General features: G+C 34.3%; 1 protein-coding gene across 1 annotated transcript; it reads left to right on the top strand.

Moving 5' to 3' along the window:
• Nucleotides 1–3,925: 3,925 nt before the first annotated feature.
• Nucleotides 3,926–17,632, top strand: LOC123548909 (kinesin-related protein 4-like). The gene is made up of 5 exons (XM_045336551.2): nucleotides 3,926–5,023; nucleotides 5,945–6,117; nucleotides 6,973–7,081; nucleotides 13,699–13,783; nucleotides 16,567–17,632. Exons 1-5 carry the CDS (start codon nucleotides 4,981–4,983, stop codon nucleotides 17,096–17,098), a joined length of 942 nt encoding a protein of 313 aa, XP_045192486.2. The 5' UTR covers nucleotides 3,926–4,980; the 3' UTR covers nucleotides 17,099–17,632.
• The last annotated feature ends 6,031 nt before the right edge of the window (nucleotides 17,633–23,663 follow it).

Raw genomic sequence — 23,663 nt, 5'->3', positions numbered from 1 at the left:
AAAGGAAAACTTGTGACGTTATACTGTCACTCTCATCACATAATGGGTCATGTAAGACTTTGGATTTGAAAAAAAAACAAGCTAACACACTTAATGATTACTTCGCGTCTACATCAACTATTGACGGCTGCCTAAATTTACCAAGATAATGAAATGAACAATTGACGATATTGATGTATCAGACCCAATACGTATTTGATGTGTTAACTAATTTAGTTACTAATAAAGCAAGTGGACCGGATGAAATTAGTAACTGAATACTGAAACATACACGTTATTCTGTCTGTAGACCGCTAAGAATGCTGTAAGTTGGGAAAGTAATAGAAAGGTTGATGTTCATTTACTCATATAATTATCTAAATATGCATAGTCTTATATATAAACACCAATCTGTTTTTTTTTACCTGGTCACTCAACAGTATACCAATTTTAAAAATGACATTTATAATCAAATATATAAAGCAATAGATGACAAAACAATCGACGTGTATAGTATTCTGCGATATACGTAAAGCTTTCGATAGAGTTTGACACAAGGGTCTTATTTTCAAATTAAAACAGTACGGGTTTAGCGGAGATATCATTTACAGGATTTCTGATTATCTATTCAACAGGCGACAAAAAGTGTGTGTAGGCTCAACATTTTCAAGTGAAAAAAAAACAAAAAAAAAAAAAACAAAAAACATGTCAACGCTGGCGTGCCTCTTGGTTATGGTCTTGGTCCTCTTCTATTCTTAATATACGTCAATGAAATAGCAGATTCTCTAGTCAACTTTACCAGACTATTTGCAAATGATATGTCTCTGGCTGTTAGTTCGAATGACGCTAATTATATAGAAACTACCATCAATCACTATCTTCAAATCTTATCAAAGTCGGAACAAATATGGTTTGTGCAGTTTAACCCATCCAAGACAGAGGTTATATACTTACCTTTGGCGAAAAATAATAGAAATCTCCCTTCACATTACTTTCAGAATACACAGTTAACTTTTGTTCACACGCTTTGACACCCATGAGCCAAACTAAATGACGATAGAACTTGGCACAAGCATGTTTCTGATATAGCAAAACAGGCGAGTAAGGTTTTAGGATCTGTTCGTATTCTAATGTTTAAACTAAAACGGAAATCTCTAAACCAAATTTAAATATCTAAGACCAATTCTAAAATATTCATCGGAAGTTTGGGATACCTGTACGCTATATGAGAAACAATTATTAGATGAAATACAATATGACACTGAAAGAACTGATACTTGACTCATTAGATCAGTTTCAATTGAATTAAGTTTGAAAAAAGGTTGGGTCACATTAAATGATAGGAGAACAATGCAAAAAAAACTAATTAATTTTAGTTTACAGTACAAAACTGGACACTTACCAAGTTATTTGAAAGAACAATTTCCGCCTGCTGCATGCTTTTGAAGCTATTACCTATAACTTGCGAAATAATGATGATAATGCCACAGTGGCTCGCCGGCTCGAATTATATTCTAGATCAGCCATACCATCAATTATCGAATCGTGGAACGAAATCTTCATCAACCAACACAAGTTCCTTCGTTTTATCTCTTAAAAGATTCTATTTTCTAGGTCCACCACGCTAAAATTAGGAGTACATGTAGCTATTTGAGTGCACTTTTATTTCACAACCATTTATGCTACAATCCCAGATGCTCTTTTGGAAAGATGTATTAAGATGTAGCACTTTTTTTCGCTTCCCATTGTTTTACAAAGACTTGAACTTTTTACCAACATTCGGACTTATCAGACTTTATGATGTACTATTAAATTACTGTTTAGAATAGACAACCGGTGCTAAGAAGTGAATGCGCTAATATTCAAGGCGGTACAAAATTCAAGTTCAATAAGGTGGTTTATTTCTGGGATAGCTAAACACTTGTAGATCTAAGTAAGTGTATAAATTGTAATCTCCTCTGTTTGTTTCTTTCCTAAATAAATGTGTTATATTTATTAATAATAGTTTTTTTTTTCGGAAACTGATATTCTTTTCTTTTCTTTGTCATTCAGTATAAATGAATACTTTACAGCGCTATGTATCCATTGCCTCTTTAGATTCATTCCAATATTTTTGTCTTTTCATTTTTAGAATTTTCTTTTTTTTACATTGTCTGCAATCATGACGTAGAAATAGCTTGACGAGAATACAAAAATCTTCTAATTCTTGTTCCTTATGACTGACGGAAGGGCCGTCCGCTAATGTTGCCATAACTTACGGCCCAACCCTCCACTAATTATTAATACAAGTGTTCATTCTCTCTTCTACTGTTTGTTTGCTGATTTATTTGCATGTATTGTATAGTACTGTATTGCCTTATTTCTTACGCAATAAAATGTGATTGTACAAGTATTTTGACCAAAAGGCCTGTCTTTTTCCCTAGTCAAACTAGATTAAGAAGTTGTGTGACGGTAAAACATTCACATTTTCGGGAACAAGGAGAAGTGTCGCTTGTGTGTAATTCTATAAAAAGAGTTATTACATTACTGATTAACTTTAGATTATCAGAATTCTAGATTCTACATACAAAATGTAAATGTTTAAGTAAAAGTGTTATTTTTAGACTACAGCACAGCCATGTAGTTTCGGTACTATACCTACTGAACGATTTCATTCAACGGATTCAATAGATCGAATACGTCTTATTTGATATCCTCTATAATTTCTGTTTAATATTTTACCATGTGTACACTAAGATTAGAAAACAAAATCCTATTTTGATTCAAATGCTATGAACAAGGAAGACATATTAAGTTATTCGGCTACTTAATCTTGAACTTAAAGACTTTCTTTGACAACGAACTGATGAATAATACAAAATGTGTAGTATATCATTCACATTTTTAAGTTTATCAAACTGAAAATTAAAAAAAAAAAAAAAAAAAAAAAAAAAAAAAAAAACGGTCCGCCAACTTTATAGTAGTCGCAACTTGACCGCGATGGTTGACCTTCGGCTGATTATTCATATCGAATATTTCATTGCAGAAATAAAGGGTGATTAGGGTAGCCATGTATATTTACATGGAATTACTCTGTAAACAGTGCAGTATCAAAGCAGGTATACTTACATTTAATCAGTTGAAACTTTCCAATACACTAATCTATAATTACATAAATTTATATTTCCACTTTCTCATACACCTCGTGTTTTACGTAACTCCTTTTTAATAATAGGATATGCCTCATTATGTATTATAATACAAAGGTCAACCATCGGGGTCAAGTTGCGTCCACTATACAAAACAGTTAACACATTCTATGAGTCTCATGTTAAAGAACAAGTTTTCAGTCGTGATTATTTTGTAAACTTCTTCCGTGGACGTGGTTTACAGTTCCGATCGATATTCCCGGTCATTACGCAAAGAAAAAAATACATAAAAGATAAATGTTAAAGATGGAATATATAATCTACTGAATTATTTGTTGTGCTACTTGTTTTTTGATGCCGGTGTACGAGACAATTGGTTTTCAGCATATTATACTATATATAAGTATGTACGGGTCCCGCATGTCAAATCAATTGTACGGAATCAGACTGACGACAGTTCATATACTGCATGCTGACAGTAGCCGTTGGTCGTGGAAAATACATAAAGAAGAACACAGAATGTGTGAGTTGGCGCGTGCAGTGCAACGTTAACGAGGTTATTAACTGCTTATTGAAGTATAGCTTGTCATTAAATTACTAAACTAAGTGAAAATATTCACCATTAAACTTTTAAAAGATGGATATGCTATTAATTTAGCGCGTATTCTCGCTGTAATTGTCGTATGTTTACTACCGTTAACTCTTGTACATACATAATAGCCAATACCTGGTAATTACCTCCCATTTTTTACAATCGGTGATCAAAAGAAATTGAATATCTCGTTATCGATCCCGCTGTCCGTATGCCGTTAATTATTGTTTACAATCTTATTCTCGTGGCAGGTTATATGGTTGCGAATAGGGTTTTAAGATGGAATTTGCACTTGACTGTTACTCGGATACGATACCAATTTTAATTAGAAGAACGGTTTATAGTGTAATTTTCTACTGGGCTTGACCCGTTAATCAGACATTACCGTATTGTCATAACATAACGAAGTTATTTTAAATACCCGTGTATTTGAAAATTTATAAATACAAATATTATTGGATATACAATAAGGACCGTTCCTATTGTGTCGTGTTATTCATTTAAAGTTGATGTGTTCTTTGATATATAAGACTATTTTCGTAAGCGTCCTTTGTGTGTTTACGTTCAGTTTACAAAAGGAATTGAAATTGTTAAGACTGACCTGAAGTCGTGCACTTTAACAAATTTAAACCGTTGGAAACTATGTCATTAGTACATGCACATCGGATAATTGTGTTGTTTGATCATAATAGTTTATAATCGGTTTATACTAACATTTGAATGTGTATTACGACTTGAACTCGTATGTAAATGGATTTTGGATAACCGTGAAATACCGACATAAATATCAATGTTGATAAAGTAGAGAAAAAGATTTTATCAGCGTATGAAATGATTGATATATTATGTTACTGATAAAAAGATTTGAGCTGTCTTTCATCGTACAAAGAGACTTTTGAAGCAATACGTTTCCAGCGCGAAAATACATTGTTAATATTTAATGAACAACAATTCAATACAGAGACTGTGATCCAAGTGAATGTAACGGAAATACAGGTGTCCTAGTTTTTGTTCATGTATTAAGGAGACAAAACGGGATACTTTTTCTTATATACATAAACAAAATGGTTCGATGGAAATTACTAAGTTAAAAGACATAATAATTGTTGAAATTACTGTTCTAAACCAAACAAAATGGTAAAAATAACTGACTTTCGATAAATATAAACCGGCAATGTAAGTGCGTGTGTTTTGGAATTCAGTTTCAAGGATTTTACATACGTGTCTATAAAAGGGTAATTATTATTTCTGACGACCGGGGCAGAGAGAAGAATGTAGAGAATGGGGTGTTCAAACTCAACCCCAGTGCACCCTAGCATTTACAGTAAGTATTTCTTATAGAATCAATATACTATTTTTATTGATAATACAATATATATAAAATATAAGATACCATTTCCAAACTATCAAAAGATAGATAGATAGATAGATAGATAGATAGATAGGTAGATATTCATTATCAATTGAACAGTTTCTATTTATAATAATAAATAATTATTTTCGACGTATTCTAAGGACTATTATTGCCAGTGATTTGGTAGAAGGGGACACAAACAACAAATATATTTACTGTTTATTATGTATTTGATTTCCATAGAAGAATAACTTAAGAATAAGAAAATAAACTGACCGATAAGCTAGATCAAGTTATTTGACATATGTTACATAACTGAATTATTATTGAAAAACGGCCTAAAGTCCAGTGCAAACATTATATCTCAAGTGGTCGAAGTGTTTTCCTTGGTATCAGATACCGTGCTTTTCTATGACCTATTTCACTCAAACGCCACATTGTCGTATTTTTTCGATAGTTAAATTTTTCATCTTTTCAAAGATCATTTTGTTTTACACTTTGCTGTTAAGGGGAACATTTATTTAAGATTTTCTGTCCATATTACATAAATGGGAATGTACATTACATTTTGATTGTATTAAATAATATTATTGTAATAAATCCTGTAACAAAGAGCATGTAATAATTTCCTCACTCCAGTCTGATCATCCCTTTTGGTTTGATCAAAGGGAGTTTCTTTTCAAAACTTAAAGATTGAGTTTTGTTGACAAAATTCCCCTCTAAACCACTTAAAGCAAACACACCTGTGGTTCTATAAAACATTTGTTGTAACATATATACAAAAAGTATACAATCAATTAATATTTCAATTGATTTGTATGACTATCAAATGAAATTCAGACAAATAAGAAATCACGAAGAGCGGTATGTATTCTTTTTATTGCTTTGCAGATGAAACTATTAAGAAACAAAATAATGCGAACGGAGAAATCAAAGAGAAGGCGCCCATACAAGAAGTAAACACCAAGTACATGAAAGGAGATTTCAGTCAATACCAGTTGGCTAAACATAACAGGGAGAAACATCAGAAAGAACGCCAGATCAAGCTCTTTCAAGCTGCAGACGTAATTATTTTTTCTTTCTCCTCTGAGGAAACAAAAGAAAACTTCGTTTTCCTTTAAAAGAAAATAGAAAAAAAATCAAAAACTAAAATTTTGTTAAATGGACGAAAAATGCATGGCACGTTATGCTTTATCATAGCAGTTTCGTTGCAACTATCAAAAATGGCGCGAAATTTCAAGTCCTGTCTTGGTTTAAACTTTATTTCAGCAAGTTTGACATACATGGTATACAACAATAAATACATGAAATTAATGGATCGGAAAACAAGTCCTGTCTTGAGTATTTTATTTCACAACACCCTATATTACAAAGGTTAGATCTATGTCGGAGACAAAATTATTTCATATGGAATAAGGTGTAGGGTGACAATGCATGATGCAGAGGACGCTCATGTAGCAGGCCTTAGGGGTCAGATGATTCCATTGTAAGCACGTCTTGCTCTTTCACAGTCCAGAGACATTCACAAAGAACACTGCGCCCTTTCCTTACGTTATGTACGAAAACAAAGAGAAACAATTTCACTCGGTAACCCCAAAAGATTAACAACACCTCATACATACTCCGCTGCTCATTTGCATTTAACCGCATCTCACTAAAATTGTCCAATCTTGTGCATCAAGCGAATATATTTGAAGGAAAAAATTACGTTGTATTTTATAAAGAGGCTCTAGACTATAATGTTGGCGTTTTATTGGGTTATTAAGGCACTCCAGAGATGTGATAAAATTTTGTAATAAAGCATTCAATTTAAGTATTCTACCCGTAAGTCAATGTTGCGAGAGAATCTTGCCTATATATTGGAACGTAGACCTGTTTCATTACCACCACTGATTGTATACATACTACAATATTTACAGGAGATGACGGGCAAAGTGATGGAGGACCGTGAAATGTTGTCACTAGGAACCAGATCTCGTGGTACGTCACGTAACACGTCAAGAGCGACGTCACCAACAAGCAATAAACGTACGTATCAGAATCAAAGTATAAATATTTCGGAAACTTTCGAGTCGGACCATCCGCATTCTATAGCTAAAATAAACTAAATGTGTACAGTACTTTCCTACGCTTTAACGTGTCCTTAGACCTTCTAACACAAATACTGAACATAATTGTAAGTAACATATTAGAATTTAGAACACTTAATAGAATATCTACATGTATATAAAGGAGTCAGTCCCGTCTTTGGAACGGACCTGAAAACACATGCGCCATGAAATAGAATAGTAATCTTCAAACGTAAGTAACAGACTCTGTCTACACTAAAGCATGTCACGTGATGGTGTATACACAACATGTATTCAGAATATGCATTCCGATTACTTACGCAAGGGAATCTTGAAAACAAATCCTTTTACCACATGGAAATCTTGAACCAAATTCCTGTACCACACGGGAATCTTGAAACCAAATTAATTTACCACATTGAAATCTTGAACCAGATCCATGTAACATACGGGAATCTTGAAACCAAATTCTGTTACCACATGGAAATTTTGAACAAGATTCATATAACACACGGGAATCTTGAAACCAACTTCTTTTACCACATTGAAATCTTGGAACTAGATTCCTATACCACATGGGAATACATATTAGCTAAGGCTTCAGTTCAGAGTCTCTTTACAACATGCGAATACCGGTACCTGAAACTAGACTGATTCATGTACCACACGGGAATATTGAGGTTAAGATTTCCGTACCGCAAGAGGATAGTGTACACAAAGTAATGTTAAAACCAGTTCCTGTCTCAAATCAGATTCCTTTTATCACATGCGAAACACATTTCCTGTACCATATGGGAACCTATAAACCAGATTCCTGTATAACGCAGGAATATTGAAAGCAGATTCCTGTACCACATGGGACACTTGAGAATATTGTATTGAAACTTGGAATATTGAAACCAGATTTATGTGCAACAGAGGAATCTTGAAAACAGATCCCTGTAACACATGAGAATCTTGAAACCAGATTCCACAAGGGAATTTTAACACCAGATTCTTGTTACTGTACCACAAGGGAATCGTGAAACAAGATTACTATACCAAATGGAAATCTTGAAACCAGACTCCTGTGCTATATAAGAATCTTGAAACCAGATTCATGTACCACATGCAGATCTTAAAACCAGATTCCTGCGCTACATAGGAATCTTCAAACCAGATTCCTGTACCACATGAGAATCCTGAAACCGATTCTTGATCTCAGTGATGCTGTTGCTGTTAGCCAGGTTCCTCAGCCACATGCGAATACTTGTACTGTTGCTTAACACCAATTTCCTGTTAAACATGCGAATTCTGGTGCTTGCAAACAGTACCATCTACCGCATAAGAGAACTCGGGCTTGATACTACATGAAAATACGCGAGCTTGAAAACATTTTCCTCCGCCTTATATGAATGAAATGAGCCGCGCCATGGGAAAACCAACATAGTGGGTTTGCGACCAGCATGGATCCAGACCAGCCTGCGCATCCGCGCAGTCTGGTCAGGATCCATGCTGTTCGCTAACAGTTTCTCTAATTCCAATAGGCTTTAAAAGCGAACAGCATGGAGCCTGACCAGACTGCGCGGATGCGCAGGCTGGTCTGGATCCATGCTGGTCGCAAACCCACTATGTTGGTTTTCTCATGGCACGGCTCAAATATTTTCTAGTTAGAAACCAAATTCCCATTATCATATGAGAGTCTAAGACTTAGTCAAATTCCAAGATACATTGATAAGAAGTTGAAAAATTGATCAAATGACCGACGTTTTCGAGAAAAGATAATTAAATTCATTTCATGTAATTCCGTTCGGGCAACAGTTTGTAAATTAATGCAAGTACGCGTTTGCAATAATTGAAGGCTTAACCACTTGCTTTATGCACATAAAGGTTTCAGCATGCTGAGATAATTGAGGAAAAAAACCTTTAAGAGCTGTTAAGAGATAAAAATAAAAGTACGATTTACATTAAAGTTTTCAAAAAGAATGAAGTTTATGTCTACTTGTACAGTATTAGCATACATCTCAAGACACTTTACACGATAAGAGCAAACATGAGATAATCATTTTTGCATAAAACTAGACAATAACGACCTGGGTGTCTAATCTATACTGATATAATATTGTTTACTTTCTCATAAATAATGCAGCAAGATCAATTGCAGGTCTTGGGGGCGAAATTTACTACTTTCGTCCGCATATAGACAGCAATTTTAGGCGAACACTTCTGCCATTCTGGTATGTTCTTTTAACCCCTGCGTTTATGAATTTAATCCCCTGTCATATGTTGTGTGTAAAGTGAAAATTGAACAATTTTTACGCAGCTGCATTGACAGTTTAGTAGCATATTTGAATATAGAGTCTTTTCAGTGTGGTGTACCACTTGGGTCGAAATCTTCTTTGAGTGTGCGCATATTTCAAAATAAACTTCCACGTGTAAATATACACGAGCACAGTATAGAATTTTATACGTGTAATACGTATAGCTGTTAGGAAATATTGTAAAATCGAATTTAGACGTATGTATTTACACATGCACTTGTAAACATATCAGTGCACGTGTAATAATATACGCGCTCGTTTACATTTTTATGCCAAATTTATAGTTGCACATATAGATGGACGTGCATTTACATACAAACTTGCACTTATATATTTACAAGAACACACCCATCTGTGTACATGTATGTATAAATTTGCATTCATAAGTTTGATTATAGGTAAGTGTATATACGTCGACACGTCCAAAGACAGCTGCACAAATATATTTGTAATGGATAACGCATGCATTTTCGTGTGACAACATCTGCAGAATTCCAAAGGGATTGGTTGGTGCCCGAATCTGATAGGGCGAGGGTACCAACGTATCTCCGAGGGATTCTACTGCACGTGAGCTCGAGAATTTCTCTGTTAACACACGTTTTCTTTTCTGTTAAAAGACCCCCGAAAAGTGACAAGAACAGTAGTTTTATGCTAGAATACATTTTCATATATTAAATATATAAATGCACATAAGTATTTGCGTGTTCAAGTGTACTTTTATATGTGCTTGTATTTTCTGAAATGTGCCCGCACACACTGAAGACTTTCTAACCAAATATTACACTATGTGTTACCTCCTATGTGTCAGTAATTCATACTGCATCCACATACTTGATAACGTTATTTCGTCTTTTCTAGAATATCACATTTTCAGACACTTATATTCACATCAAGAATTATGCCTCTACTGTAGACATGATTGAAAGATACGCTTCTAACTTTTGTCCTTAAAATGAACTCCTTTTCGCTTCATTTAGTGTCATTTTATGGGTCCGCCATTTAAAGGTATCCAATGGTCATCTGTCACTAATAATTTATCTTTAGATATTTACTTCAAATGTACAAAATCCTCATCAAATGTATTTGAGCCGTGCCATGAGAAAACCAACATAGTGGGCTTTGCGACCAGCATGGATCCAGACCAGCCTGCGCATCCGCGCAGTCTGGTAAGGATCCATGCTGTTCGCTTTCAAAGTCTATTGCAATTAGAGAATCCGTTAGCGAACAGCATGGATCCTGATCAGACTGCGCGGATGCGCAGGCTGGTCTGGATCCATGCTGATCGCAAAGCCCACTATGTTGGTTTTTTCATGGCACGGCTCATTTAACTTTACTAAATGTTTAAATTAATTCTGCATAAAGAGCTACATTCATTATAAAATGTCATACAGTAACAATTGATTGATAAAAAAAAACCAGTCAGGTTTAGTGGCACACATTTATACTGTGTTTATCTATACATATGTATGCAGTGTGTACTGTTTTAAACATAATGCATAATACTGTTAATACACATAAATTTGTTAATTTTATGTTAACATAAACTGTATGAAGTAATTGTACATTTTTTATATGACAGTTGGATCTAATATACCTTTAACATAGCATGTGTTAGTATCATGTAGATTTCCATAGAATGCTATAAATACGTACTAAACGCAGTAAAGTTAAAGGATACACGGTGCTGTTCAGAAAAAGCGTGATTAAAGAAAATAAGATAAGGACCTTTAGATTTGTACTTTTTCTGAACTGCGAAAGAGTTCATTTGATTTGGTAGTGATCCTTTACACTAACTTATCAGTCGCCATTAGTTTAGACATCTGTCTGTTTTCTGTTGTATTTCACGGGTCCATGCATGTAGACCAAAGACAATCATTTTGTAGGAGAGTTATATACTAACATCACCTATGCAAAAATGAACTTACCGGTGTTTATTTTCTGAATCGGACGTAATGCTGACAAGGCATAAAGCAACTAACATTTTAGGATTAATGTTGAGTGACTGATAAGCCTTATTAGACTGGGTATTGATCTGATTTAATTGATATAAAATGTACTGTATCTGTTTAGTTTGTAGTTTTCACTGTAATAAATAATAAATATATAAGCACCATTGATTTTTGTCTTAAAATCAGAGCAAAAATCTAAAATTCTTACAGTCACTAACGTAATGAATGTCCGCATACTTTGTTCCTGCAACTCTGTTAATTTACACGTTGGTTAAATGCGTGCGTGTTTTGTCGACCTTGTACTGAATGTCTGCCAAACTTAATTAACAAATGCACAAAATATAACCTTATCTGATTATATACCAGTATTACATAACAACTTTCAGAATAGTCTCAATAGCTTAACCCGTATTAAATGACAATATACATGCATATCTTAATTTAAACAATTGACAGGAAATTTCTCCTGGATAGTTTGTATAGGTGTTGCTAGCCTCCAAACAAAGCTTTCACCCGACCACTTCGTTTAACGGATCATAAATTAAGTGTATAAATAAAATATGAATAAAAGACAAAGAAAGTGAAACGACAATAAATTAATTTATAAACGTTGTAAAGATGAAGTGAAATCAATAACTCTCATAGATAATTGATAGCAACATTCTTTCTGTTTGAAGTGGACTTGAAAACTATCTGCCAGTTGATAGTGTGTGGGTTTCTTCTATATGCCAATGTCCTGCTATTTTTGTCCAGAATGCAACCAAACTAGATTTATTCATGACTTATATAAGTGCATGCTCTGGTGGTTAGAGCTTACGAAGTCCACTCTGGCGTACTACATACAATTGGGCACACACCGTAAAAGGGAAGTTGACTGGTTTGACCACACGCACGCACGCACGTACGATATTTACGCTACATTAAATATCACAGTCCTTAATTTCTCATGCCACTCGAAATCACCAGACTAAACCTTGAGAAATTTTAACCGGAAGTTGTCAACAGGGGACTGTTAATAAAACCTGTTTTAAATCTAGTAAGATAACATCATTGAATATCAAAATCAATGTCTTCATTCTCTTTGAACAAATGAGTATTTTGTGTAAAAAATATGATATACCAAAAAATGAGTATTTTGTGTAAAAAATATGATATACCAATGTTTTTCCTTGCATAATTCCGACGATTCGTATTGAACCCTAGCTCAATTGAATATAATAATCTGTACAAGTACTTATAAAATTATAAAGCTGCTTTAAGACTGGCAGACTTCTCTGGCAGTAACTGTAGGTAATATATAATATTGCTGCAATAAAACATAAGTTTACTGAACACGTACTTTTTAGACCTTCATATTGAACTCTATAATTTGATATGATTTAAGTTAGAATGTCGCTCAAATCAATCTGCTTCTGTTTCATAACTGTAAATCATGATACACGAGCTTGCATTTTTGCTGAAAAAAAGATATTGCTTTATATCTAACATTTGAACACATCAAAACCATTAATCATTTTCCTAAAAATGACGTGAAACTAAACAATTTGCGTAAAGATATTTGACTCCAGCATTGATTTCAAGACCGAAGACCGGAATATAAGCATTATGTTATTCAGGTTAACATTAGAAAACAATTTTGGATTATTTTTACGACAAATGTAAGCGGTTGACATAAGTAACAAAAGAGTCGTCAGGGTTTAAAACCTACACAGTTATAAACAGACAAATAATTATTTGTAACAGGAATAGTCACGCGATGTTAGCGTTTAAAGATCTACCATTTTTTTGCCGATTATTTTCTTAAATCGGTCACCTTTTTATATCACAATTTGCGATTTTTAAGCTACTTTAAGCGAGTACGTTCACAGAGTAAAATGTTAATGCTTGTAAACGAGTATAAGACCGTTTGACTGTCGCTAATTGTTTAATTGTACACACACTTTAGAAAGGCACTCCCAGATCTAGGTTTGAATCCTAGTCTACCTGTTAGGAATCTACCTCGCTCCTTCCAGGAATAAATACATGTTACTCTTATTTTATTTTAACTAATTCACATTTTGTGTGAACAATATATGATTATCTTGTTCTAGTGTAAGCAAATATTATTAAAAGTATTATACACTCCCTATTTTGTATAAGGAAACAATTTATTGACAACAGTCCCGTTTGCATCGAAGTTTATAGTATTTATTTTCTACAAGTTCAAAAAAATAATACTATGTACAAAATGTGCTAGATTATCTTATAAAATTTAGTAAGCTGGACTAATGTGCTAAACAAGTTTTAAAAGGAAGTCTAAAGTGTATTTCACTTTTCTCGTTTTAAAGGGAACCAGCAACAGAAGGAAGATCACATGGTACCAATGACACCTGTAGCCGAGGACAAGCTAAGCAGAGGAACATCACTGAAAAGGTATACAATAATGACAATAGTAAGGAGTAAGATCTGCGGGTTAAAAATTTAAAACAAATATCCTGATTTTGTAGTTTTGAGAAATAGTTTCGTTTTCTTTGTTAGAAATATTTCGTTCTATGAACTTCGAATATTCTTTTAAGCCAAACCTAATCATCTGATTTACAAACTTTAAAATTAAAAACTTATTTAACATACAAGTTTTTAACTAAAATGATTCAAAAGCGTGTATATTGGGTTACAAACTTGAAATATCGATAATAGCTCTATAATATACATGTTAGATATTATGTCAAATATGTGTCATTGTGTAATTTAGTGCTTTGTGACAGTGGCCTATATATAAAGGTAAACGTTAGATTTGACATTCCTACTTTTATAACTTAGTTTCCTTTCGTAGATTTTAGTTTTACAATCTGTGGTATCTTTGTATACTAAGTTTATGGTTAGTTACTGGGCTCCGATAAAACCCGGGTTATTATTCAACACTGTTGAACATATTGGAACACAGTCAAATAGAAATAAAGGCAAACTTGAAAAAGCCATGAAAAGTTCAAGCGCTTGACTTAAAATCGAATGTGGCGTTCAAGGTATGAAAGAACAAACTTGGATCCGTACAAAAGAACAATAGGTTTCTTTGTTAGCCACATTTGTACTTATTAAACTCATACGGCTTCAGAAATTATCTGTGAAACTAACATACATCTTTGCATAATTAATTAATAACTCTTTTTACATACAACTCATTTGAAAACTATATCTCTCTAGCGGTCACGATTTATGCAATCTGACGCCAGTTCAGTTGAATATTGTGCATACAATATATGTATGTAAATTCAATCCGACTAAATATAGAATAAATTGTCATATATCAGTAATTATTTTTATTGATGACTTCATTTCTCTGGTTGTTATATTAGTTTTAAGTTTATCTTGGGGAGCATAACATACCTATACGGCTTGAAGTTTCTTCTTACCGTGAGTCGTTTTACGTCCTACCGAACTCTCTTCTTACTGTATTGAATAACTGAGTACATCTTCCTTTCAGAACCCCTCTTTTACCACGCCACCGTCATAACCTGTGTAGGCTCTGTGTTATATACGTGTAGTGATAACTTTAGTGATATTATTAACCTTCCTGGCAGATTACTGAATAACTAATCAATTCTGAAGAATACACGTGACTCTGGCCAAAATCGGCCCCATCTAAAGCAATATAAAACTGAAATACAAAACAAGGACTAGTAAAGTTTACAAAATATAGAATTGCATCTTTAGTGTTTGTTAATGACAGCTCTTTAGCATGAAGTTCCTATGCATGCATTGAAAAAAAGTTCTAAATTACCTCAATACCCAGAAAACAGAATGTATGTTAAAAACAAAATGTCCGACCTTGTGTACAGAAATAACAAAACCTAGTTTGGCATAATGTTAAAACGATTTTCCTATAAGGCTTTGTAGAGCCTTTTTTCTGCCAGAGAATATTATCAAAAGACATGTTTTTTGGAAGTTGATTTCCGTTTATTGAAAGATTATATACATGTATTTCTTTATGCAGGAAATGTAATTGTAAAAATGCTTTCCAGTTTGTCTTTTTCTGAAGGCTAAACAAAAATGATAAATAACCAGGCACCTCTTTGTTTGCTTTGGGCGTTAATAAAACTGCTATTTTAAAGTATGTTTAAGCATAGTAGGACAGATACCTGTTTCTTTTTTATCTGATAATCCCAAAGTGTATGACAAAAGAAGTTTTAAAAGAATAAAATCTGATTACAGGGAATTATGTGCGTGGCACACATGTTGATAAATAAGACCCATTTTCAAGATAGCCTTGTAGAACATTTCCTCATTAGGCATTTTTTCACGCCTTAAATATAGACCGAAACGTCCGATTATATCTTGCATCTTAACAGATAAACGATACCAGTTATTGTTTCTACTGAACATTTGTGATTTCAGACCTTTAAAGTATTTTAAAGTATTCAACCGAACAAAGACATAGATCTATTTGAACCTGAGAAGTTTGAAATACACAATACACTGCATTTTAAATACAGATTTTTTTTCTATCTTTGTATAACGTCATTAATAGATCTGTCTAAACCTCTATTACGTTTGTGAAATACAATTTATTCCTATAGAAATTACGAGTGTGTTTTGTCCTAAATAAATTTTAACCACTACAGGTTTATGGCATTTTACAAGAGAGAGAGAGAAAAAAAGGAATCAATTTCGTTAATTATGTTATGCAATTTGAAGATTAATAATGATTGCATTTTAATGCTTTAAGCAAATCAGATCGCCACCCATTCATTGATTTGTCTTACAGTCAATGTCTGTATAGCAAACCTTCTAAACACTGTCACTTCATTTGTTTTTCAAAGGTAATAGTACCTAGAGGAAATGGTATTAATAAATTATAAGCTCATGCGCTTGTCTGAAGGAGATATCGATGTTGAACATTCGTCGCAGGAGTGAATTTGCAAAGTTTCGTTATATTGTAGCGTCCATTAGATTCGAGACCCGAAGATAGGAAATTTTAGACGCTATGGATAGAGCTTTCAATATAATAGTAGTATGTGCGATTTTGTATTGGCCATTATATAGAAGAATCATGGGATTTTTTTGTCATTAAATAGAAATATCACTAGTAGCATATCAGAGTTTGAGCGATTTGTTTACTATTTACCCTGTACTTTTTCTATCTGGCCGTTGAAATGTGATATCGATAGTTATGTCAATTTGGATTAAATTTTAATCGTAATCTGAACCATTTCTTCCAGTATTGACACAACACCAAAGAAGAAACACAAAAAAGATAAACAGTCGAAAAATAAAAGTAAAACTAAAAAGCATCGAAAAGGCAAAAAATCAAAGAAAGGTAAAGGTAAATCTTCGGAAGAAAAACATGACTCTGACAGTGATTCTGGCCTAGAAGATGAAAATGAAGACCACGAAGAACATTCTGATGCTGAGAATGACAAAGAAAATGATGAAGTGAAAACTGTCATAAATGTGACACAAAATGAAAATGCGCATAACACGACGGAACACTTGAGTAGTAATACAAATATTAAACATGAAGGTGTTTTGCCTCTTAAGGACGCAAACAGTGCTATGAGTGTAGAAACACCTTTAGTGTCTAAGAGAAGTGTAAGGGATATAAAAATACAGTCCGCATCAAAAGATTCTGGCATAGCTGAAAGTGGCATAAACGAAATAACAAATCAATCAACCGAGACTACAGGAACTGATTTAGAGGACAATAATCGAAATGATGGTCCAGCTGAAGAGAGGAGTGATTCTCGAATATAGTTTTTGATTTGATCATTTTTCTCTGTTATTACGTATGGTAATTTTTATGCCTATTAATATTTGATATTAACCCCCGGTGTTGAAGACCCGGAAGGCATATAGTATTTGAAATGTCCGTTCGTTCATTTTGCCGTACGACTGTCACACTTTCTTTCGTGCTCAAATCCTCCTGTTTCCAGTCAGTTGAAATGAAACTTGAAAACCAGGTAATGGACATGCGTACACTGTCCAATCATATCAATCCAGCTGCATTTTATTTTGAGTTCGTCCATCTGATTTTGTTTAATGCATACCTCTAAAACGTGTTTGAACTAGAGTCATTAAACATCATATAATTGTTATTCAGCATGAGAAAGTGTGCACCTGTGGATTTATTTTTGTATTTCTCCTAGCCAAACAAAATTATGGTCTTTGCCTTAGTCAGGCTTATGCATGTTACTTAACATGTGATGTATTGTTATTCAGAAGAAAAAAATATGCAAGGGATATTACACAGACAGACCACAGTTGCGGCTCTTGGCTTGGTCAAAATTACCTATATTATTATTATTATTATTATTATTATACCAGATTTATATAGCGCCCTTTTCATGATAAATTTCACGTTCAAAGGCGCTTTACATAGTTCAAATGCAGCCACACAGGGCGCATAATTCATCCTCTACTAGTACAGACACAGAGCGATCTGACCAGAGGGACAGAGTGAGACAAAGCCCCCACGACAGAGAGATCAGAAATCAGATACAGGCGTGTCCGGCTAACTTAGCCTAGCTCGTTGCGAATAGACAGCCTGGTTCTTTAACGTGCCCAGTGTATAGCACCGGTACACGCAAGGGCCTAAATGTTTATGTCATATGTATGTCAAAAAGTGTTTGACATAGCGTCATGAAACAATATAGAAATGTTATTCAGCATGTGAAGTTCTGCATCTGCGGTTTCGTTGGAGATTTTTCTCGGCAAATGTTTCATAAAGAGATTAAATCTGATTTTATTTGGGATTTACCTCCACCATCATTCCCCGCCCTCTCAAAAGAAAGAATATTTCAGGTATACTTCCAGTTACTTTAATCTTGTGTTTCTTGACCGTGTTTTGTAGTATTCTTACCCCCAACCCCTACCCTCCCAGGTAATATAAAAGGTTACTAAGTCTTGCAAGTGTTAAGTCAGCAAGTAATATATGACCGTACATTGGCCGTAAATAAAGGACAAGTGTTCGATGGCCACGCACCTAGTTTTTACTTCATAATATTTTTCTAACAGTCATTTTCAGGACCAATGTGTCAAACAACATGAACATCACTTTGGTTTCCTTTTAATTTCATTTTATGCTAGTCTCATATCACGTGTGTTTCGCTATTTTGATATTATTTTGCAATTCTGGTCATCATTTTCACTAACTGTATAGATAGAATTGCGTTTCATATCCAACTGTTATTCCATCCTTTTATATATTGCAAAGTTTTTTTCCAGGTAGTAACCTAGGCTTTTGTTTACAGAGGACCTCGAACCTCAGTTATGCAAATAACAGTTCGTAAGGTGACGGTGTTCATTTGTAAAAATGGAACATAATTATTCAATTTCATCAGTAAGCGCCTTATAAGCCGACGTCATAAGTGCGTTATTTGCAACAGCTAAATGTCATACCTGTGATAATTCGGAAACGTATTGTACTGTTTCTTTGATTTTCATGTGAAATGTGATATTTTTATTTGATACGAAATCAATTAAAAACAAAAATAATAAAAATTTTTAAAGTAAATTATTTTCAATATTGTCATAAATTTTTGAAATTTCGTAAATTCTGCATACGTTTAGGTATCTTAATTTCGGAGGTGTCTTAAAATAAAATGTTATATTATATATGTTATTATATTAAATTATATTTGAACTGTGATATTTCATTATGAAAATAAACTATTTTCTTATGCTACATTTATTGCTTTCCTTGAGATTTTAAATAATTCTTATCTTTTCAAATTATCTGCCTTTTTATTCGTTGCAAAAACGTTGTGGCACAAACTAATTGCACATCTATAAAAATATTTTTAACCGTCTTTAATAACAGTATCACTGTGAAGTATAGATTTTGTAGTGTGTCCAAACATTGCAGATCTTATAGAAGATTGTGGCATAAACAGCCTGGTTTCCAATGAAACTCAATACACAAAACCTCAATGAAGAGTAGATGTGTGCCACATTTTTCATGTTATTTCCAAGCCTTAGCCAAGGTTACCCTTAGTTATCCTTTGACTGATACATATGTATAAAAACATTGTTTGTACTTAGGAGTTTATGGTGCAAATACATCATAAACGTTCAGAAGATAAAAATGAATGTTCAGGACTGAGTGGCATACTTTTAAGACTCAGCTGGTGCATTTCAAAGCTTCGGCCTCGTGGAGACTGCATTGTTATTGAAGTTTGTGGTTGTTCTACAGTTTTAAATGGATTTCAGTGAATCTTTATACATGTTATCGCCATACTATTAAGACATACGTAATTTTATTTGTAGGTCTGTTGAGGTATTGTGCATGACTAAATGTGTAAACAACATTATTTATGCATGTAACGATGTTGCTCAAAATGCTTCTACAGCATAGATTCCAATGAAACGTCATACATATGATTACCATGAAGTGTAAATGTGATTGATAGAAGGGGTCACTTGTTATTGCAGAATTATGCAACCTTGGACTTGAACAAAATTTCTTATTGTAACAGACTGAAACTACTTCTGCCATGACCGGGAATAGCACCGTGGACCTCTCACATCTAAGACGGACACTCTACCACATCGCTTCTAAAGCTAGCTCATATAGCAAGGCAGTATAAGTGCACCCTTATACTCTACCGTACATTTATCCCCTCCATTTCAGAATTCGTCCTCGAATTCCAGGAGATTGATCCTTTTGGGACGTTCCAAGGTGTCCGTTCATATTTTTACGATGTGTGCCAAATATAACAGACGTAACATACCGAAAATACTTCATTTCTGACCGGGAAACGAACCAGGGGCCTCTCACATTTAAGGTAGTTCAATACCTTAGACCAAAAAAAAGTAAAAAAAAAAAATCCGTGATAAAAGCAGGAACTGCTAGGTGGCGCTACACATAACACATTAGACAGGAACTGTAGAAAATATATATATGCATTTTCGAAAAATATAGTCTTCAGTCTACATTCAGACCAAATTTCTTTAATGTACGTTATTTTTTTACTTTTTTTGGTCTAAGGTATGGAGCCACTTTAAGGCGGAGACTCTAAAACGTCGCTATAGCCTATAAGGCTAGCATATCAGTGCAAAATTATACTCTACTTTACTACATCATTTCCTCTGACACAGCGGTCTTGCGGGTGTATTAATCACGCTCGTGATAGCTCAAATTACAAAAATAATACCAGGAATACATATTTGAAAGTAAGAAAACCTTCTGACATATTAAAACTATTATGGTCTGCTAATTTAAACCTAAATGTAGAAAACACACTAGTGATTTTAAAATTCAATCATTACGTACATGGTGAATAAAAACCCTAAATGTCATGACAGCGTGTTTATTGTGATCCATAATCATTGACCTGGTACTCATGAATATTCCGTATGTTTGCCTAAATTAATTTTCAGGGCTCGATTCCAAATAGCGATATAAATATTGAGACAAAACAACAACAACAAAGCAATGCAAGGTATTGAGCATATTTGTTTGTTTCAGTGTAAGTTCGAACATTCTTGTAGGCCAGACAGGACTTTCCTATATTATGCAAGGAATGTACGATTATTTGTGATTCAAATTCTTAACATTCAAGTGTACATCCGTAGAGCTACCAGTCAAAAATAAAAATGTCAGTAGATTTTCATGCCGTTCTATTCTAAAACGAAATGCTCGATAAAACAAATCAATTATAGGGATTTTTAGTGACCCTTCATGGAAATATGTGGGGTCAGTATGATAAAAATGGAGGGTCGGCTAACGCTTCGGTCCCTCTTTAATATAATGACCTCACATATTTACATGGATGGTCACTATTCAATCCAATAATTACTAATTATCACTGCGAACAGCTATGGTCATCAGAGTTTCCTCCCTTGATGTTGAAGAGTCTCTAGTGGTATTCTGACCTTTGTGGTTTAACCGTGTAGTATTTTAGGTGATCTTGCAGCAGCTGTCACTTGGATAGCAGTCTTTACTTTTCAGGCTACTTTGCGCATTTTCTGATATTCCTCCTGGATCTGCATTTGCCGGAATCAGTAACGTGTACCATTGACAGGTGAACCACAAGAGTTTAAGTTTCTTTTCAGCACTATCCAAATGTTATTGTTAAGGTGATATATTGATGCCAATCGGTCGTGTATGTTCCTCAAGAAATTGACTTTCTTTGGCAGGCAGGCGCACAGACTAAACGACTAACAGCTTAACATTTCTGTGTATTGGTACCTGCTTTTATTTTGTCTACAGCAGAGGCACATAGCTTCATTTTGATGATTTCCTGTACTAAATCTTTGTTGTTTTCATTCCCGCACAGGCCAGAATAATTTAAATAAAGTTTATACATTCAGAGAGAAATTCCTGCAAATGCCAACTTTTCAATCTTCGCAGCAAAACTCCTCTTGTCAGTGATTATGAAAGGCCTGAGTGAATACTTCAGACATCTTGTCACTATATCTTCCCTTTTAGGACCGATGCCTCAATCAATTTTGGTCGTAGCAGTCTGACATTTCCAGAGCAGTAGGTCAGGTCACCAGAGAGAATTTTCTGTAGTCATCTTAAAGTAGTGAGAGTCTGTACAGTGTCTCAAAAGTTTATGCTACTCAACTCTAGACTTTTCTTGCCAGGAGAGAAATTTGAAGTCTTTCCTGTATGGTATCCTCTCAACGCTGTGCGGTTGAACTGAATTTAGTAATTTTCTATGGGTTACCAAAAAAGGGTGATAGCTGTTCATACTAAACTTGGTATCTAAAGATTGCAGAAAGTGCCTACATAAAGTTTCTGCAGACGTCACACAGGAGACTGTAATTTACACAATACACAGACTGCCATAAGCTTGATAAGATAAGTAATAACTTTTGAATGTACAATGCAAATCACTTATATTGTTTGTTATATTATAGCCTGTAGAAAAGGGCTCTTACTTAAAAATTGAATGATATAATGGCCTGAAAATATCAGGGTTTTTATTTACTCGTAAAATAGTTTCTCTTTTTGATGCTCAAGAGTGAGAAAAATTTGTAGGAAATACATGTAATAAATGGCATAATTTAAGAGAGGAGATATGAAACAATAGAAACATGTGAAATTGACAGATTTATAATGTTAAAGTTTGCATAATGAGTCATTTTGACAAGAGAAGTTTTGCTTGTTTGCAGACATTCAGAGATTAATTCCCAAAATCCGTAAGTATTTAGCAAATATGGTGGCAAAATAAATCCGAGCCGGTCAACTCCCCCCGCAGGAGTTCTTGCAGCTGTAATTTTATCTCTGGAATAGTTCTATTTAGGGTAGATATTAGTCTGGCATTGGTCTGCTGATGCGTCAAGTGTGATGTGCTGTGTGTTGAGTGCTTGTCACCTTCCCCTTTCAGCCTCCACTGCTGGCTAGCCTTCTGGTGAAAAAGGAGCCGAGTGTGTAAGTCTTCCCTGCCAGTACATAGCCTCTCTGCAGACAAGCCCTTTTGCAGTGCCTCCCAGTTGGCGCACATGTGGCATACCAGGTCCACCGGTGTATGGACACGCCCTGATGCCTATGAACAGATTCCCAGCTATGGGACAAATAGCTCCAGTGTTCCCAGAATAGGGTTTTAACTCGGAACTAAGGGTGAGGTAACCCCGAAAGAAACCTAGAGAGTTGAAGATAGAGGTGCTGGGCCATTGGCACTCTCTCAACAAACCACAGCACAATGCAATATCGCTATGAATACACAGCCATAGTCTTTTTGAATGCAGAGAAAATTGCAATACTGTACGGTGTCTATATAGACAATTTAGTAGCCTTGCCAAGCATTTCGCCATTTTTCGATCTCATGGTTTTGCCATGGTCACGTTATTTGCTCGATTGCGTAGAGGCTGTTTGCGGCAAAGATTCTCCACTCAACATATACGATTATGCATGGATGTAGGTTATTTGCAAATGAAGATGAAATAGGTAACATACTGCTGTGTTTTATTAAGTCATTATTACAATAGCCCGGGATCCAAGTTGGTATGTTAAGCTTTTTCATGGCATACGCGCTATTTCTTATGTATGAGCAATTCGCTGTTACTAGTCGTTTAGTTGCTGATAGTCAATCTGCCGAACAGACACACATGAAAAATAGACAGACTGGAACCAAGGCTAACAATTATATTAAAAAAGGATTTATTTGCATATTTGTCTTATAATCAAAGTGCTGCTGTCCTGCCTGATAAATGCTCCCTTATAATGTATACTGATAATACACATAAAAAACTTAGTCGACTAAATAACATGAAGCAATTTGTATGACATCAGGTATGCCAGTTCCATGTAAACAACCTCCCCAACATATTTCAAAAGCAGATTTTATTTTTATTGCCATATAACTTTATACAT

Source organism: Mercenaria mercenaria, chromosome 15 (assembly GCF_021730395.1).
Source record: "Mercenaria mercenaria strain notata chromosome 15, MADL_Memer_1, whole genome shotgun sequence".
Lineage (NCBI taxonomy): Eukaryota > Metazoa > Mollusca > Bivalvia > Venerida > Veneridae > Mercenaria > Mercenaria mercenaria.
This window is presented reverse-complemented; position numbering and strand designations above follow the sequence as displayed.

What these genes read in the sequence shown, in the direction of transcription:
- LOC123548909 (XM_045336551.2), top strand. Translation starts at nt 4,981, where the DNA reads ATGGGGTGTTCAAACTCAACCCCAGTGCACCCTAGCATTTACA. An exon ending in GTCACCAACAAGCAATAAAC is followed by an intron (nt 7,082 to 13,698) that starts GTACGTATCAGA and finishes CTCGTTTTAAAG; the next exon opens with GGAACCAGCAACAGAAGGAA. An exon ending in AGAGGAACATCACTGAAAAG is followed by an intron (nt 13,784 to 16,566) that starts GTATACAATAAT and finishes CATTTCTTCCAG; the next exon opens with TATTGACACAACACCAAAGA.